Source organism: Podarcis gaigeae (assembly GCF_964106915.1).
Source record: "Podarcis gaigeae genome assembly, chromosome: 1".
NCBI lineage: Eukaryota > Metazoa > Chordata > Lepidosauria > Squamata > Lacertidae > Podarcis > Podarcis gaigeae.
The window spans coordinates 4,460,632-4,479,718 of record NC_139678.1 but is presented as its reverse complement, the minus strand read 5'-3'; the positions used below and the strand labels follow the sequence as shown (position 1 = coordinate 4,479,718).

The 19,087-nt window shown below is 47.2% G+C and overlaps 1 protein-coding gene across 2 annotated transcripts in view; it reads right to left on the bottom strand.

Annotated features, from left to right (window-relative positions):
• The window catches only part of TXNDC16 (thioredoxin domain containing 16), a 50,946-nt gene that overhangs the window by 17,462 nt on the left and 14,397 nt on the right, over positions 1 to 19,087 (bottom strand). For both annotated transcript variants that reach the window (XM_083733074.1, XM_083733073.1), the window contains exons 3-12: positions 14,805 to 15,005; positions 12,486 to 12,568; positions 10,858 to 10,931; positions 9,285 to 9,359; positions 7,520 to 7,641; positions 6,901 to 6,988; positions 5,671 to 5,827; positions 3,252 to 3,418; positions 1,034 to 1,094; positions 722 to 869 (exon numbers count right to left, since the gene is read on the bottom strand). In XM_083733074.1, the coding sequence (XP_083589200.1) occupies positions 722 to 869; positions 1,034 to 1,094; positions 3,252 to 3,418; positions 5,671 to 5,827; positions 6,901 to 6,988; positions 7,520 to 7,641; positions 9,285 to 9,359; positions 10,858 to 10,931; positions 12,486 to 12,568; positions 14,805 to 14,967 (1,138 nt within the window). In that variant the 5' untranslated portion in view covers positions 14,968 to 15,005. The remainder of the gene's footprint in view (positions 1 to 721; positions 870 to 1,033; positions 1,095 to 3,251; positions 3,419 to 5,670; positions 5,828 to 6,900; positions 6,989 to 7,519; positions 7,642 to 9,284; positions 9,360 to 10,857; positions 10,932 to 12,485; positions 12,569 to 14,804; positions 15,006 to 19,087) is intronic.

The window sequence follows — 19,087 nt, the reverse complement described above, 5'->3', positions numbered from 1 at the left end:
ACCCAAAGGTCTCAGGGCGATTCACATAAAAAGATCACAGTATATAAAATAAAAATAAAAGCACTAACCCAATAATACCCCACTCCCTCAAAAAGAGCCACATTTTAAAAGGGTATAGGACGTTGATCAGGTCAACCAAAGGCTTGGTTAAAAAGGAACATTTTTGCCTGGCGCCTAAAGGTGTATAATGAAGGCGCCAGGAAAACTTCCCTGGGGAGAGCATTCCACAGACAGGGAGCCACTGCAGAGAAGGCCCCGTTCTCGTGTTGCCACCCTCTGGACCTCTAGAGGAGGCACACAAAGCAAAAGGGCCTCAGAAGGTGATCTCAGGGACTGGCTAGGTTCATATGGGAAGAGGTGTCCTTGAGGTATTGCAGTCCTGAGCTGTTTAAAGTTTTATAGGTCAAAACCAGAACTTTGAATTGGGCCCAGAAACTAATTGGTAGCCAGTGCAGTCGGACCAGGATCGGTGCAATATGCTCAAACCGTCTTGTTCCGGTGAGCAGCCTGGCCGCTGAATTCTGCACCAGCTGAAGTTTCCAAACCGTCTTCAGACATAGAGAATGTTTTCATCTGTTTAGTGCTGATTTTACCTTTTGAATGTTTTGAGAGTTGTTTATATTTATTGCCTTACTCTCTCTGTAAGCCATTTTGGATTTTTCCTTCAACCATCAAGCGGCGTAAAATTTTTTTACCAAATAAAATGAATTAGTAAATCTACCTTGTTCGTAGTTCTCACCATCTTCCTCCTCCTCCTCCTCCTCTTCTTCCTCCTCCTCTTCCTGTGTGGGTTCGCTCTCCTTGCCGTTTTCCACCAAGGCTATGATCTCATCCACGTCTTTCAGAACCAAGTATTTAACAGGCACACCCTGCGGAAATACCAGATCATTGAAACCAGTCAAAGCTGCAAGCCTGAACACATTTACCCGGGAGTAAGTCCCATTTGCTGCAATGGAACTTGCAACTGAACAGGCCCACTGCAGGTGGCAAAACAGAGAGGGAGTCTTAATGACACCAGCGACAACGAACTAACCTCCTCAGGTGTCTTGAGGGCGACGTTACACTGGGGAAGAACATCCAAGCTGATGGAGCTCCTTTCAAGATAAAAACGAGGTATTAAAATCTGAAATGAGGCATGTAAATAAGACTGGTGACTGGAGGCGGCTGCTGAGACCACATAACACCGGTTTTGAAAGACCTACATTGGCTCCCAGTACGTTTCCGAGCACAATTCAAAGTGTTGGTGTTGACCTTTAAAGCCCTAAACGGCCTCGGCCCAGTAGACCTGAAAGAGCGTCTCCACACTCATTGTTCTGCCCAGACACTGAGGTCCAACACCGAGGACCTTCTGGCGATTCCCTCACTGCGAGAAGCAAAGCTACAGGGAGCCAGGCAGAGGGACTTCTTGGTGGTGGCGCCCTCCCTGCGGAACGCCCTCCCATCAGATGTGAAATAGATAAACAACTACCTGACATTCAGAAGACATCTGAAGGCAGCCCTGTTCAGGGAAGTTTTTAATGTTGACATCTTAGTGTATTTTTGGTCTTTGTGGAAGCTGCCCAGTGTGGCTGGGGAAACCCAGCCAGATGGGCGGGGTACAAATAATAAATTATTATTATTATTATTATTATTATATTATTATTATTATAGATCTAAGGGCCAGCTCTCCTGTGGCTGGACTGGACTTCTCTACCATTCAGCTGTGGGTTAGAAAGTGGGGGAAAGGTTGTGAACGCTGCCCAAAATGGCTAAAAACGCTCACATTTCTAGAGCTAACTCTCTCCTTTCTACCTAGCAGGACTAGAGTTAAGAATTGGTTTTAACAGCCAGTTGTGGCAGCAAACCTCTCAAAGGCACGGAGAGTGTGTATATGAACTTAATATTGTTTTACGGATTATAAATGCCCTGCTGATTTGATGATATAAAATGACTGCTGCAACTGTGGTGTTTAGCTTAATTTTTAGTTGCTACTTTATTAACAGTGTTCCATAGATTGTTTTATTGATGATTTGTTCATTATTTTGTGTGATCTGTGCTGTATTTGTGATGTTCCATTATGTTACTTTTATTTCTTGTTTGTAAGTCAATTTGGGATTCATCTGAATGGACAGTGGCACAGAAGTACAATAAATGAAATCAAATCAAAGGCTGTTATCATCGCTCCCCCTGTTGCACCTGCTGATCTATGACCTGCCTTTAAGAACCTAAGGAGAGCCTGGCCGCAGTATCAGGCCCAAGGAGGCCCATCTAGTCCAGGCACACCTTCAGTTTATTGTCAGGAAGAACTCAGTGGGACTTTGTTGTTGTTGTTTAGTCGTTTAGTCGTGTCTGACTCTTCATGACTCCATGGACCAGAACACGCCAGGCACTCCTGTCTTCCACTGCCTCCCACAGTTTGGTCAAACTCATGCTGGTAGCTTCGAGAACACTGTCAAACCGTCTCATCCTCTGTTGTCCCCTTCTCCTTGCGCCCGCCATCTTTCCCAACATCAGGGTCTTTTCCAGGGAGTCTTCTCTTCTCATGAGGCGGCCAAAGTCTTGGAGCCTCAGCTTCAGGATCTGTCCTTCCAGTGAGCACTCAGGGCTGATTTCCTTCAGAATGGAGAGGTTGGATCTTCTTGCAGTCCATGGGATTCTCCAGAGTCTCCTCCAGCACCAGAATTCAAAAGCATCCATTCTTTAGCGATCAGCCTTCTTTATGGTCCAGCTCTCACTTCCATCCATCACTACTGGGAAAACCATAGCTTTAACTATACAGACCTTTGTTGGCAAGGTGATGTCTCTGCTTTTTAAGATGCTGTCTAGGTTTGTCATTGCTCAGCGGGACTTACTTCTGTGTAAATGTGCATAGCACCGGGCCCTTCATGCGTCTGTGCAGATGGTCAGCTCCCACAGTGAGAAGATATCTCAGAAATTCACCCATCTCCCCCCCCTTTTTAAACTGAATTTATTTACAACATAAACACATAAAAAGAACAAAAACAAACAACCCCCCCCAAAAATACAAATATACCATATTTCCATTTTTCTTTCCCTCTGTTTGACTCCCTTTATCCTTTACACGATTTTCTTTTTCACTTCTAGTAAACTGTCTCTTTCATACTTTATTGTTACTCCCCTTTTTTGACAGACTTGTTTCGATTAACTTCTGCAGGATTGATTGGTGGCGCTTAGGTTATAAATTGTTAAAAAGAAACCCACCCATCTTCTTCTCCCCTTCCCCAAATTAAATACATCTTGTCCTCAAATACCTTGACAGGAGGAGGATTCCAGCCTTGCCCAGCAGCTGCCAGGCCACAAACTCTGCAGTTCCTTTATCTGCCTCCAAGGTTTCCTCGTGAGCCAGGATGAAGATCAGCGGGAGGCCCAGCTGGAGGTGAGTGGTGGAAACCTTTTCTGGGTCTTGCGTAGCCTCTGCCTGCAGGAGAGAGGCCATTTCAGGGTAAATACACCAAAGATTCCCAAATTTATTTGGCTACTGCCTGCCTCCTCCCAAGACGTAATACAGTGGTACCTCGGGTTACATACACTTCAGGTTACAGACTCCGCTAAACCAGAAATAGTGCTTCAGGTTAAGAACTATGCTTCAGGTTGAGAACAGAAATCGTGCTCCAGCGGCGCGGCAGCAGCAGGAGGCCCCATTAGCTAAAGTGGTGCTTCAGGTTAAGAACAGTTTCAGGTCAAGAACGGACCTCCGGAACGAATTAAGTACTTAACCCGAGGTACCTCTGTAATACTGTACTCAGTGGTCCCCTGGAAATCTACCTTCTTTAAGCAAACAAACAGAAAAACGCAGTGGCAAATTTGAGTTCTTTGAAGCAATAGTTGGCTGTACTTTTACTGTTCAGATATGTTAATAAAATTGTACTAACAGAAGCCTGAGAAGTCAGACAACGCCTCTTAACTGCTGCCAAAATTATCATTTGTAAAATCTGGGACGTTGTATGTATGTATGTATGTATGTATGCATGTGTTGCTGTTGTTTATTAAGTTTCTATACTGGAGGATCACAGGGCAGTTGACAATATCAAAACACAAAAATACACAACATAATACACAACGCAAAAATATACAACATAAAAACAAACAAAACAACAACACATGCACACTCCAGATTAAGAGGGCAGGTTGTTTAATTAGCCAAAGGCCTGGGGTAAGAGGAACATTTTTGCTAGCCACCTAAAGATAAAATAGTAATAATTTTTATTACCACTACTATTACTAATAATAATAATTTACTTTATGTACCCTGCCCACCTGGACTGGGCTGCCCCAGCCACTCTGGGCGGCTTCCAACAGAATATAAGAAAACAGAACACAACATTAAACATTAAAAACTTCCTAATACAGGGCTGCCTTCAGATGTCTTCTAAAAGTTAATGTAGTTCTTTATCTCCTTGACATCTGTTGGGAGGGCTTTCCACAGGGCGGGCGCCACTACCGAGAAGGCCCTCTGTCTGGTTCCCTGTAACTTGGCTTCTCGCAATGAGGGAACCGCCAGAAGGCCCTCGGCGCTGGGCCTCAGTGTCCAGGCAGAACGATGGGGGTGGAGACGCTCCTTCGTGAAGGCGCCAGGTGAGCCTCCCTGGTTGTATGGCTAAGCTTACTTAGATGGTGGGAACTCTGTGATAGGAATTTATTGTGTTTGATTTTGGTGTGGAAACCTGTTCCTATATGCTTAGTCCCAGATACTCCCCTTACTTATGTTTTGCTTCATTGGGCACCTGTTATTATATTGTGCTATGTCTCCATAGAAATAAATATATACTGGGGGGTTGGAATAAATAAAGCAGAGACATCACCTTGCCAACAGTTAAAGCTATGGTTTTCCCAGTAGTGATATATGGAAGTGAGAGCTGGACCATAAAAAAGGCTGATCGCCGAAGAATTGATGCTTTTGAATTCTGGTGCTGGAGGAGACTCTTGAGAGTCCCATGGACTGCAAGAAGATCAAACCTCTCCATTCTGGAGTAAATCAGCCCTGAGTGCTCACTGGAAGGACAGATCCTGAAGCTGAGGCTCCATTACTTTGGCCACCTCATGAGAAGAGACCCTGATGCTGGGAAAGATGGAGGGCACAAGGAGAAGGGGACGACAGAGGACGAGATGGTTGGATAGTGTTCTCGAAGCAACCAGCATAAGTTTGACCAAACTGCGGTCAGTGGAAGACAGGAGTGCCTGGCGTGCTCTGGTCCAGGGGGTCACCAAGAGTCGGACACGACTAAACAACAACGTTTCCTTATAAATAAATATATACTGGGGGGTTGGGAATTGCTGAAATAAAGAATAGGTCATTTGAAAATAAATAAACAAGTTTCTAGTCCTCATGATTCCAAACAAAGGAGTTAAATAGGAGCTTCATAGCTAAGTGGGGGATTTGAACTTTGGCCTCCCGGGTCCCGATCCAACATTTTTCGGAGAGGATGCTGGGGGGGGGGGGACTTGGCAAGGATAGACAGCTGCTTCCCATGCCTCCTTTTTAAGCAGAGGTTGGATGGCCATCTGTCATGGATGCTTGACCTGAGATCCCTGCATTGCACGGAGTTGGACTACATGACCCTCGGGTGTCCCTTTGCAGCTCTATGATTCTATAATCCAATAGGCCTTTGAAGAAAGCTCAGGATAAGTGGGTGCGGGTGAAGGGGGGACGGAGGCCACCACCAACCGTACCACGAGGGGCTCCGCCATCAGCTTCAGGAACCTGTGGATGTTCAGGGTGGTCAGAAGCTGCCCCATCAGAGTCCTCCGGCACGGCTGGTCCAGATCCGTGGCCACTTTGCAGTGGCAGAAAAAGAGCTTTGAGCTCGGCACGTCCGGCTCTCCACTGCTGCAGGAGGGAGAGACAAGAGCATCAGTACATGATCCGGCCTGGCCTCCCATGAGCTTGCATTCCTAAATGCAGACATGCCCAGAAACACAGCCAGGTAGCATTTGTCCACCTTTGCAAAAACGCCAAACTGGAGCCAGAATATGATATACAATATAATATCTTTATTGTCATTGTCCCATGCAGAACAATGAAATTGAAAAACTACCGTATTTTTTGCTCTATAAGACTCACTTTTCCCCTCCTAAAAAGTTAGGGGAGATGTGTGTGCGTCTTATGGAGCGAACGCAGGCTGCGCAGCTATCCCAGAAGCCAGAACAGCAAGAGGGATCACTGCTTTCACTGCGCAGCGATCCCTCTTGCTGTTCTGGCTTCTGAGATTCAGAATATTTTTTCCACTTGTTTTCCTCCTCCAAAAACTAGGTGCATCTTGTGGTCTGGTGCGTCTTATAGAGCGAAAAATACGGTACATAAAACATTCAAAAGCCCCTAAAAACTCTGAAACCCCATTTTAAAATCCACTATACTATAGAGACCCCTTATGCTGCGTTTAGAAGCAGAATTGCATTTGTGTAGAAACTGTTTCTCAGGTGGCTAGTCCTGGCCTTTATAACCCTGTACCTTCTTCCAGAAGGCAGAAGCTGAAAGAGATCATTTCCGGGGTGCGCACTATCCTGCGCTATCTCTGCCGCTTTCTTATGGCACCTGGAAGCGTAGATTTGATCTAAGGCGGGAAGAAGGCACCCAATTATTCCAATTATTTGCTGGTGCAAAAGGAACACCCAGGGGTCAGCAAACTTTTTCAGCAGGGGGCCGGTTCACTGTCCCTCAGACCTTGGGGGGGGGGCGGACTATATTTTGGAAGAAAAAAAAATGAATGAATTCCTATGCCCCACAAATAACCCAGAAATGCATTTTAAATAAAAGCACACATTCTACTCATGTAAAAACAAGCTGATTCCTGGACCATCCGTGGGCCAGATTGAGAAGGCGATTGGGCCACATCCGGCCCACGGCCTTAGGTTGCCTACCCTGCTACACAGCCTCCCTCCGTGTGTGTGTCAAATACATACCGAATGCTCCTCAAAACCATCACTTCAGTGGTTAAGGCAAACTTAAGAGAGTCGTAGACGAAAGCAGCCTCCATCAATGCTCTGTGCTCTAAGAGAAAGACATTTGCACTTAGGGACTCGTATTTACAGCTGCATTCAAAATTCTTCAACCCCCATTGCAAATCAGGTTTATTATCAAAATTTCAAGACTTTGAGCTGCTTGCAACGAGCAAATCAAAGAAAAGCAATTGAGAGGCTTCAAGTGGTTTCTGCAAAGGCCTGTCGGAATAAAACAATCTTCACCTGCCTGCGGGAGGACAACAAGGGGTGGGGAGCCAGTTCCAAAGTTGGCTGGAAGGAGCCACCACCGAGAAGGCCCTCTCTTGGCTCCTCCAGGAGGGTGGAAAGACTGAGAGAGGGGCCTTCCCTGAAGATCTCAGAGCCCAGGCAGGATCGTAGGGGACAAATATGGCCTTTCAGATATCCCAGACCATCCTCCTTTGGCTCAAAGTGGTTCAACCACTGCCTTTATAACCAAAAGCAAGGCTCTGCAGCAGCTGATTCCACAAACTTTGGAGCTGGAGGGAGGAAACAGACAAGGGAACCCTCCACGGCCGAGCAAAGTTGCCCAATTTATTACCTGCCGTCCCAACAGCCTGCACATAGGCAAAGACCAGGTTCCGGTGGCCCTTCAGAGTGTCTTCCAGCTTCTGGAGGTCTGCCACAGTGGCGACGTATTTCACTTCGTTGAAGAGGAGAGCGCTGAGAAGGAGACACAGCGAGCGACGTGTAAACCAGGGAAGCTTTTTCATATTGAGGGCCACATCTGCTTCTTGGCAAGCCCCGAGGGCCACATTCCAGGGGTGGGCAGAGGCAAAGGTGGGCGGAGCAAAACAACCTACTTTTTACCTTTGTGCAGAAATTATTTTCTGCATGCACACACTGCTCTCTATTCTCTATCCGGGTGAGCAAAATCAATTATCAGACTTCTAGGACACGTTACAGCCAGGCCATAAACACTCGAGGAAGATGAGGGAGGGCAGGTTTTGGTTGTATTTGTCCCGTGGGCCTGAGGGTCACTGATTTGAGGCAGCTGGGGTGAGAGGGGCTGAGGAAAGTGGCTCAACAATCAATCCTTCTTCGCAGGAAACTCTGGGAATTGCAGCTCTCATCACTTTTATCAAACTACAGCTCCCAGAATTCCTTTGGGGACACCAGGACTGCTTGAAAGTGGTTTCGTAGTGCTTTAAATGCATGGTGGGAATGTGGACTGGGCCGTGCCGGATTTACGTATAAGCTAAACAAGCTATAGCTCAGGGCCTCACTCTCATGGGGGGGGGGGGGGCAAAAATTTTAAAGGAGAAACAAAACTGGATGTACATTTCCAAAATATAACATAAAAACCAAATAAAATAAAACCTACACCCAGCAACAGTGTTTTGTGTTGTGTGGGCTCCTATGATGTAAGTCATGGGCCCCGCCTGCTAGCCTGCTCCCTCAAATATCACTGGTTTGCTCATTTCTATATACAGTGGTACCTCAGGTTACATACGCTTCAGGTTACGGACTCCACTAACCCAGAAATAGTGCTTCAGGTTAAGAACTTTGCTTCAGGATGAGAACAGAAATCGTGCTCCGGCGGTGCGGCAGCAGCAGGAGGCCCCATTAGCTAAAGTGGTGCTTCAGGTTAAAAACAGTTTCAGGTTAAGAACACACCTCCGGAACAAATTAAGTACTTAACCCGAGGTACCACTGTAGAGGGTGCCTACATTCTGCATGGACTGGTTGCATGGCAACATGAGCAAATGGCTTGAGATACCTATCAGGTCCATCAATTACCTTATAGAAAATATTCAACGCAAAAAACAGCGACCATTTGTTGTTGACAAAGGGCAGCTGGACACTGAAAAAGCCCCATTACCTTCAGTAGCTGAGGGCCTCATCAAACCTAAATCCAGCCCTGGGACAGAGCTTTGGGCCAATGGAAGACAGAGCAAGCTTGTTTTCCGCTGCTCCGGAGGGGGGAACCCAAAGCAATGGGTTCAAATGACAAGGAAGTAGACTGCGACTAAATATTACGAAGAACTTTCCAAGAGGAAGAACTGTTGGACAGTGGGACGGACTCCCTCGGGAGATGGTGGACTTGGAGGATTTTGAACAGAGGTCGGATGACCATCTGTCAGCTTTGAGTCCTGATTTGCTGGGAGTTAGACTAGAGAATCCCTGAGGTTCCCTTCCAATTCTACAGTTCTCTGATTCTACAAGTCGGTCACCTCCAGTTCCCCCACGCGCAGCTGTCACTGACTCAGAACAAATCTGCTGTCACAACCCTCTTTTCACACAAAAAGCAGGCAGGTGGCTGCAAAGGAACAGACACCAATCAAGCAGATGTCGAAAGGACTCACAAGAGCACGTTGGCCACAATGGCATCCACACTGAACAAGGCGTCCGTGGGGAGCTCACGAAGCAGCGTGTGTCCCCTGGAAGTAGGGAGAAGAACGTGAGAGGGAGATAAAGGTAAAGGGACCCCTGACCATTGGGTCCAGTTGTGACCGACTCTGGGGTTGTGCGGCGCTGATCTCGCTTTATTGGCCGAGGGAGCCGGTGTACAGCTAAGCCGCTTCTGGCGAACCAGAGCAGGGCACGGAAACGCCGTTTACCTTCCCGCCAGAGCAGTACCTATTTGTCTACTTGCACTGTGACATGATTTCAAACTGCTAGGTAGGCAGGAGCAGGGACTGAGCAACGAGAGCTCACCCCGTCACGGGGATTCGAACCACCGACCTTCTGATCAGCAAGTCCTAGGCTCTGTGGTTTAACCCACAGCGCCACCTGCGTCCCTCCTTAATAACTTAAAGGTAAAGGGACCCCTGACCATTAGGTCCAGTAGTGACCGACTCTGGGGTTGCGGCACTCATCTCGCTTTATTGGCCAAGGGAGCCGCATACAGCTTCCGGGTCATGTGGCCAGCAGGACTAAGCCACTTCTGGCGAACCAGAGCAGCGCACGGAAACGCCGTTTACCTTCCCACCGGAGCGGTACCTATTTATCTACTTGCACTTTGACGTGCTTTCGAACTGCTAGGTTGGCAGGAGCAGGGACCGAGCAACGGGAGCTCACCCCGTCGCGGGGATTCAAACCGCCGACCTTCTGACCAGCAAGTCGTAGGCTCTGGGCCTGATACAGCCAAAGTCAGAGGTTCTCAAACTGCTTTCGGCGTAAAAATTTGCTCGAGCCGAATTTGAACAACAAATACACTGGAAAACGAAAAGAAAACAAGGCCCAGCGATGCTTGATTTATAAGGCACCCTGGGGTCCATTACCTCGATTCTGGACCATTTAAAATATTTTTGTTACAAAAGTTGGGTGCCGCCCCAACTCTCTGCTGAGCAATGGCAAGATCCTGGGGGGGTGGGGCGTGTTCACCCAGGGTCTGTATTCCTTTGGAGAATTGAGACACGGCAGAGACTGTCATAGCTTTAAGAAATGTGATTTATTCACCTATTTACACCTTCAGTATGCATGGAGTCCAGATCTTACAGCAACAGCGTCTTGGCATCCGCAGCAATGCAGCCAGCCTTCAGCCAGCCGGCCCAAGATGGATCCCAGCCTTTCTTCTCTCCCCTACTTCTTCCCAGAACACCCTACTAAAAACTCTCTTTTCCTGTCCCTTCACACACCCCATCACCTTGGCAACAGCTGTCTGCCAAAGGATTCCTCTCAGATGGTCCATCACCAACGCCCTTTGTCATGTGAACAGATTTGTTCTTCGCTAGGCCAGCCAGGGCGGTTTGTAGAAGATAGCCTAGGTATTCCTTGTCTGGCACAGTTCTGCAGCTTGTACTTTCATCCACATCTCAAATAATCAAAATCCTACCATTTATTAACTTCTAGGGTTTAGGGGGGGTCCCTCCCCAAATCTATATCAATATGCAGAGCCATCATTCTTATTCATTTGCACTCAGATCAACCACTCACCTGAACAGGTATGCCTTCCCCTCTGAGCTGTCATCTCTGCAGTAACTGGATGCTTTTCCGCTGTGACAGTTGACCTGTGGGGAAGAAGTCAGGCATGCTCAGGTCTTCGCTGAAATAACTTAGGCAAAAATGTCTGGAATACACTTGCACTTACGAGCTTATATTAACTCTTATTATCTGGACAGAATGATAAATACCGTATTTTTCACTCTGTAAGACACACCAGACTATAAGACGCACCTAGTTTTTGGAGGAGGAAAACAAGAAAAAAAATATTCTGAAACCGAAAAGCCAGAACAGCAAGAGGGAACTGCCTTCTGGGATAGCCAGGCAAAGCCTCTTCAGGGCAGCGGGATGAAGGCTCCCCCAAGAGCCGCGCTCCCTTTAAAGAGCATGCGGAGCGTGTGTGCGGGGGGTTCCCTCTTGGGGGCTTTTCCCCAAAGAGGGAGAAGAACAGCCCTTCTCCCTCTTCAGGGAAAAGCCCCCAAGAGCCGCACACATGCTCCACACAGCTCTTTAAAGGGAGCGCTGAGCAGAGCCTCCCGCCTGCATTCGCTCCATAAGATGCACACACATAGAATCATAGAATAGGATCATAGAATCATCGAGTTGGAAGAGACCACAAGGGCCATCGAGTCCAACCCCCTGCCAAGCAGGAAACATTTCCCCTTACTTCTTAGGAGGGGAAAAGTGCATCTTATAGAGCAAAAAATACGGTAAGCATCACAAACAGGTGGCTCTTAAGAGCAAATTCAACTGTACAGAATGTAAGGTCGGGCTCCCCTTGCTTCTCACTCCGGTAGGTGTCTGAAAGACAATGCTATGCTCCTGGCTATGTGCTTGTTATTGTTCACACAGCATTATTATTATTATTATTATTATTATTATTATTATTATTATTATTATACCACCACCCTATACCTGTAGGTCTCAGAGTGGTTCACAACACAAAGTCACAGCACAAAATATGTAATAAAAATAATCAAAACAATTAGCAATACTAATGTAAGCAAACGAATAAAATATACACTCCCCAAGAAAAAGCCCCTAAAAAATTTCCTGCCCCACAAAAATCCAAATCGACATATAACATTGAAAAACAATTTAAAACAACCCCACCTCCATAGAAAACAACACCCACCCAAGTCAAAACCCCATCCCCCATTAAAACAATTTTAGCACAAATTATTATTATTATTATTATTAATAATAATAACAACAACAACAACCAACTTTGCATACCACCCTTCATCCGTAGATCTCAGGGCAATCCACAGCATAAAAACACAAGATCAAAGACACAAAATGTGTAATAAAAACAACAATGGAACAAAGTCGTGACACACACACCCCCCCAATAGTTGATGAAGGCTGAACAATGCAAGGCTGAGCCAGGCAGGCAAATGCTCTAACTTGCATAAAACAGCTTTCTAGATCCATTTCTTGTTTGGAGCAACAGAGAAAAACTTTTGCCAGGAATCTGCGGGCAACCTATGGCCAAATAGCCCCACGGAACATTTGCAAGAAGAAAGACACCAGTTAGTCCTTCTAGGGGCTTGAAATAAATAGAAAGACTTCCTTGGTTGTTTACCAGGCGGGGGGGGGGGGGGAATGACACTTCCTTGTACCTTGAGGACTGAAATCCCATAATCTCGGAGCGCTTCTGTGGATTTCTCCAGCTGTTCCAGGAACATCTCAGCAGATGGAGAAGCTGGAAGATAAACAAGAGCCTGCTCTGCTTCACAAGAACAATTGCGATTATTGCAAAAACATTTCTGGAACGCTGTTTAGAAGAGGACTGGAAGAAGTTTAAAGTTTATTTACAAAAACATTGTAAAATTTATGAATGCTAAGGGCATTGTAAATGAAATGAAGGGGTTCTAGTGATTAAGATAAATAAGAGTATAAAGGGAAGGATAAAGGATGAATTTGAATAATATGATATTGCTGAATTAATTTTTAAAGTGGAATACAAGAAAGGAAGGCGGGTGGAAGCAAGGAAAATAAGATTTGGAAGGGTATTAACTTGAAAGAGAGTTCTTTTATGCTAAATTTTCTTTTTTATGTTTTTCTTTTCTTTTCCGTCTTTTTGTTTGTATTTTTGATGTGAGTGTTTGTTGTTTTGTGATTTTAGTTAATTTTTATTGTTGTTAACTTTTGTAAAACCTAATAAAATATGATTTAAAAAAACAACATTTCTGGGACGCTGTTTAATGTGCGCAGGGCTTCACAGGGCTTTCTGATGCAGCGGGGAGGGGGGGCTGCCACCAGCTCCCCCACCAAATGTAAATTAAATGCAAAAGCCGGAGTCAAAATGCAGCACTCGCCACAAGAAATTATAACTGAATCTGAAATCCTCGCACTAATGCAAAAAGGACAGTGTAATGGTTCTAGGGGCTGCTCGTGCGTAAGTTGCCGCCACTCCTGGCTAAGTTGCCTGGTTGAACCCTTTCTGTCTGGACAGCCTTTCACTTCGTGGCTGTCTCAGTCGCTGGCAGAATCCGTCAGTGGGCGTTTCTTGAACTTCTTCCAGCAAAGAAGCTCTTTGACGCCAAGTCTCCTCCTACTCTCCCTGCGCGGAAGTCTTCTGCGCAGGGAGGGTGTGGGCAGCAGAGGACCCGTGCTCTCCCCGCTGGTCTCCAGCGAGGAGTCCTGGAGCCTCCTCTCCGATTCCCCCATCTGCCCCCCTTCTCCACTGGTGCTACGCTGATTTCCTTCCCCAGCAGATGGGCTGCCTCTCTCCCTACTGGGACCCTCTCCGACATCCCTCTGGAGCCTTCCCTCCGCCTCTGCCTCCGACAGTTCCCTGACAGACAGTGAGATCTTCCCAGTCACAAGGTGGTTTTGCCTTGTAGTACAACCATCAAGGCCTTGTAGTTGCAACCATCAAGGCTCCCAAACTTGATCTGCTTTCATTGCCCATCTGCTAAGTCCATGTTTCCACATTTAATAGGTATATTACAGGGCTCAGCAAACTTTTTCAGCAGAGGGCCGGTCGACTGTTCCTCAGAATTTGTGGAGGGCCGAAATATATTTTGGGGGGGGAAATTGCACAAATTCCTATGCCCCACAAATAACCCAGGAAGAACCTCTCTTCCAAACCTCACTCCCAGAGCTCATATGTTGTGAAATTCTCTCCCAAGAGAAGTTAGACTGGCTGCCTCTTTCAGGCTAAAACTTTCCTGCTCAGACAGGCCTTTTAGAAACTAAAGTGCACATGAGGCTGATCACTGGGTTGCTGTCAGGGCAAACTGGATTTTAATTGCTGGTTCTGATTTTCAGCTACTGTTTTTAATACGTTTCTTTTTATTACTTTGTATTTTATAACATAGTTTTTAAATGTTGCAAGCCGCCTTGAATCCCGGCTTGGGAGAAAGGTGCGATACAAATCCATTAAATTGCAGCAACAAACCAACACTACTAACCAAATGCAATAAAAAACGCAGATGGGAGTTGATGGAAGAAGATTGGAAAATTTAAAGTTTATATATAGAAATATCGCAAAATTAATGAGTGATAGAAAAATGGTGGATTGATATTTTATGGATTTAGCAGAAATGTTATAAGGAGTAAAGCATATATAAGTATTTTAGTTTTAATGTTAACATAAGGTTAAAAAAAATGTTATTTATAATATGATAGAGAATAGAGAAAGAGTATCGAAAAGGGGGGATGTATTTTTTAAAAAATAGTTTTTGTTTTGTTTTATTTAGGGTTAGGGTTAGGGTTAGGGTTAGGGAGTGGGTTTGGTTTAGTTTAGTTTAATGTGTTTAGTTTAATGGGTTTAGGTTGTGTTTTGTATTGTTTATATATTGTATTGTATTGTCTTTTCTCTCTCTCTCTCTCTCTCTCTCTTTTGTTTTTTCTCTTCTGTCTTTTTTCCTTTTAAAAGTAATAAATATTATTTTGAAGAAAGAATAAAAACGCAGATGGGGAAAAATACTCACTGTCTCTCCGAAAATAAACCAAAGACGCTTTGGATGTTTGCAAGTTGCTGAGCTGTTCCAAGGGCACCATGTCCTCTGCCTGCCTTGTTGCAGACATGTAGGTAGCCCATAAGAAGAGGAGAGAGAAAGGGGTTGCGCATCCATTCCTTTTTGGCCATGGCATGACTTCGGTGGTTTACAGCTGGCGCAGGGAGCCCAGACCTTGGGGAGAAAAATAGTTACAACCATTGATCAAACAGAGTGCCAGATCTGGAGAGCTAACAAGGTTCAGAAAAAGGCAACCGTAATGATCAAGGAGCTTGGAGCAACTGCCCTAGGGGGGAAAGGCTGCAAAACTTTTTAATTCAGCAGAAAGGAACGTAACCCATCTGGACCCTGCGCTCATCATCTGAGGCCAGTCTGAGGTCCAGAGGGTGGCAACCCAAGAACGGGGCCTTCTCTGCAGTGGCTCCCCGTCTGTGGGATGCTCTCCTTGTGGAGGTTTACGTGGCGCCTTCATTACATATTTTTAAACTAGAGGCAGAAAGGTTCCTTTTAAATGTGTCTATGGGAAAGGGGGAGGCGTTACTGTTTTGCTGTTTTGTTTTACATATTTACCTGTGTTTTTATCTTGTATTTTATTCTGTGAACTGCCCTGAGTGCAGATTTTCGTTTATTACACTGGTGAAACTTTTCGCAAAGGAAGACTAAAAGGAGATTTCCCAAGAACGAAAAGACATCGGTTGAGGAACGGTTGAGGGAGTCGGGTACGTTTAGCCTGGAAAAGAGAAGGCCAACAGGTGACAGGAGAGCCATCTTCAAATATCTGAAGGGTTGCTGTATAGAAGATGGTGCGTGTTAAGTTGGAATAGAACTGACTGCAAACAGCTCAGCCGGCCTGCTTTTATAGGCAGCCGACTGTCAACATTGTAGCAACAACAGCCCAGAGTTTCCCACCTAAAATAACTGACGTGGACCTGAGGGAAAACTATCTACAGACCTGAGTGAAAACTATATACAGTATCCCCCTGCTGGACCAGGGTGAAACTTCACTACATAACACCCCTCCCCACCGAGATAAGGCGTTAGTTACAATCGTAATGGTTTCCTTATATACAGCACTACGCGTAATGGTTCAATTAGGCACAAAAGCATATTGGTTACATTTCCCATACTTAGACCAACAGTGATACATGTCCAACAACATAGTCCTTTAAATAAGTTGGGCGCTTGGGAACTCTGCCAGACCGCCGGGGACTGGTAGCCAAGTCTGGAGGGCCACACAGTTCTTGCTGAGGCTGTGGTGCGACCCTAGGTGGCGTTGGAACCAACTCCCCTGGATCCGCTGCTGTGGGTGGAGCCTCTGCAAGTGGAGTGGTCTGAGTCTGTGGTAAGTCTGGCAGACCCTCTGAAACGGCTTGGTTCGGCTCCACGCTGGCAGTTTGCGAGGGAGGTGTAGATGGGGCCTCGCCATCTGTACGTGTCTCTTCTGGAGCCGCAAGCGCAGTTGGGGGCCCCACGGTAGTGTCCAAGTCCCCAACCCTGCGCCTAAGCTGGTCTATGTGCCGTCGCCACAAGCGTCCGTCTTCGAGTGCCACCTGGTATGAGCGAGGTCCAGTGACTCCCACTACTGTGGCTGGCACCCAAGGAATGTCCCCCACATAGTTCCGGGCAAAGACCTGGTTTCCTGGGACAAATGACCGTGGCGCATTGGCACAGTCTGGGGGTTCAGCCACGGCAAAGTCCGGGTGTAGCCGGTCGAGCGGTGACCTGAGGCGGCGGCCCATAAGCAGTTCAGCAGGACTCCGCCCTGTGGCCGCATGAGGGGTGATGTGTTGCACGAACAAGTATTCGGCGACCCGCTCATGCCAGTCTCCCCGGTCCAGGCGCGCCAGTGCCTCTTTTGCCGAGCGCACCATTCTTTCCGCTTGCCCGTTGCTGGATGGATGAAAGGGTGCCGTTAGGGCATGGCGGATGCCCAGTCCCAAAAGATACCGCTCAAACGTGCCTGACGTGAACTGCGGTCCGTTGTCAGAGACAAGGACATCAGGACACCCATGCGTTGCAAACAGGCCTCGCAGCACCCGGATGACGGCTTCTGTAGTGGTGGAGGGCATCAGGGCAACCTCCAGCCATTTGGAATAGGCGTCCACCACTACCATAAAGGTCCGGCCGTGAAAGGGGCCAGCCAGATCGATGTGCACCCTCGACCAGGGTGTCTTTGGCGTCTCCCAGGTGTGTCCCTTAGCTGCCGGTGGTGCAGGCTTCGACTCTTGGCACGCTTGACAAGCGGACACCCAGGCAGTGATGGCATCGTCCATATTAGGCCACCAGACGTAACACCGAGCCAATGCCTTCATTTTGACAATTCCCGGGTGGCCAACGTGCAGAGCCTCCGTGCCATGCTGACCAGGTTCCAAGAGGCCGGGCTCAAGGTAAAGAGGGAGAAGTGCCAGATCGCCGTTCCACAGGTAGAGTTCCTGGGCTATCTTATCGATGCCTCCGGCCTTCACCCGACCACATCCAAGATCCACGCTATCCAGCAGGCCCCCATCCCAAAGAACAAGACGGAGTTGCAGGCGTTCCTGGGGCTGCTGAACTTTTATAACATGTTCCTGCCCCACAAAGCCACAGTGGCTGAGCCTCTTCACCGACTCCTTAGCACTAAGACGCCTTGGGCCTGGGGTTATCGGGAGACGGCGGCCTTCAACGCGGTCAAGGCTCTCCTTTCATCAGACAGCGTGCTGGTACAGTACAGTGAATCCAGGCCGCTGGTCCTTGCCTGCGACGCCTCACCTTTTGGCATCGGTGCTGTCCTTAGTCACCGTTTTCCAGACGGAAGAGAAGCACCACTCGCCTACTTTTCCAGGACGCTATCTCCGACGAAACGGAATTACAGCCAGCTCGACAAGGAGGCACTGGCACTTGTGGCTGGAGTGAAGAGGTTCCATGAATACCTCTATGGCAGGACTTTTGACCTCATCACTGACCACAAGCCACTCCTGGGCCTCCTCGCCGGTGATCGTCCAACTCCACCGGTCCTCTCGCCACGCATGTTGCGATGGACTGTTTTCCTGGCTGCCTACCACTACCGGCTCATCCATCGCCCAGGGAAATCGATGGGCCATGCCGACGCCCTCAGCTGTTGCCCTCTTCCAGCATTTGTGGAAGACCCGGCTCTAGCTTCATCGCTCCTTCTGAATGAGGATCTTCCGGCAGCTACACTACATAACAGTGCGAGCTTATTCCCTGCAGGACACCAAACCAATGGCGTCAGATGACAACAAAGGAGATTGTGACTAAACATTAGGAAGAAGTTTCTGAAGACAAGAGGTGTTCAACAGTGGAACAGATTCCCTCGGGAGGTGATGGACTCTCCTTCGCTGGAGGTTTTTATGCAGAGGTTGTAAGATCATCTGCCAGAGATTATCTAGCTGTGATTCCTGCAGTGCAGGGGGCTGGATTACATGACCTTTGGAGGGCCCCTCCAACTGCATCACTGCCGAAATTGCAAGTTTGCGGCATTCACTGGTACAGTCACACCTCGTGTTGCGTTTGCTTCATGATACGTTTTTTCAGGTTGCGTCCCGCAGCAACCCGGAAGTACCAGAAAGGGTTACTTCCGGGTCTTGCCGCTCGCACATGTGCAGACGTGGAAAATAATAATAATACTAATAATAATAATAATTTGTACCACGACCATCTGGCTGGGTTTCCTCAGCCACACGCATGCGCAGATGTGCAAAATAATAATAAATAATAATAATAATAATTTATTTGTACCCCGCCCATCTGGCTGGGTTTCCCCAGCCATGCGCATGCACAGACATGGCGAATCGTTACCCGTGCAGACTGCGTTCTGCTCATGTTGTGAACAGGACTCCAGAACGGATCCCGTTCACAACCAGAGGTACCACTATACTCCTTTTGCCACCCAATTTCAACAGAAAGGCAGCTGTGGAGCAGAAGGTTCAGGCCTGCTCACGCTCCCCTAACCAAGCTATCAGGGAATCCTGGGGAATTTTTCAACACCTTGTCAGAGGGTGGGGGAACCACCAGATCCAGCCCTGTGCACTTATCTGCTGATAAGATTACGGGCTTCTTGGCAAACAAATCCGTCAATTCAGGAGTGTGGTTTTCTTCATACTTAAAGGAACTTGCTACACTGCTTGCTTGAAAGAGGGTTATTATTCTCTACTTTTCCATGCTGCCCACTTCCCAACGTTTTCCTCCATCCGCTGAAGGCACCTAAAATTTTGGTAACCACGGCCGATGTTAAAAATTAACCAGTTGACTGAACCTAT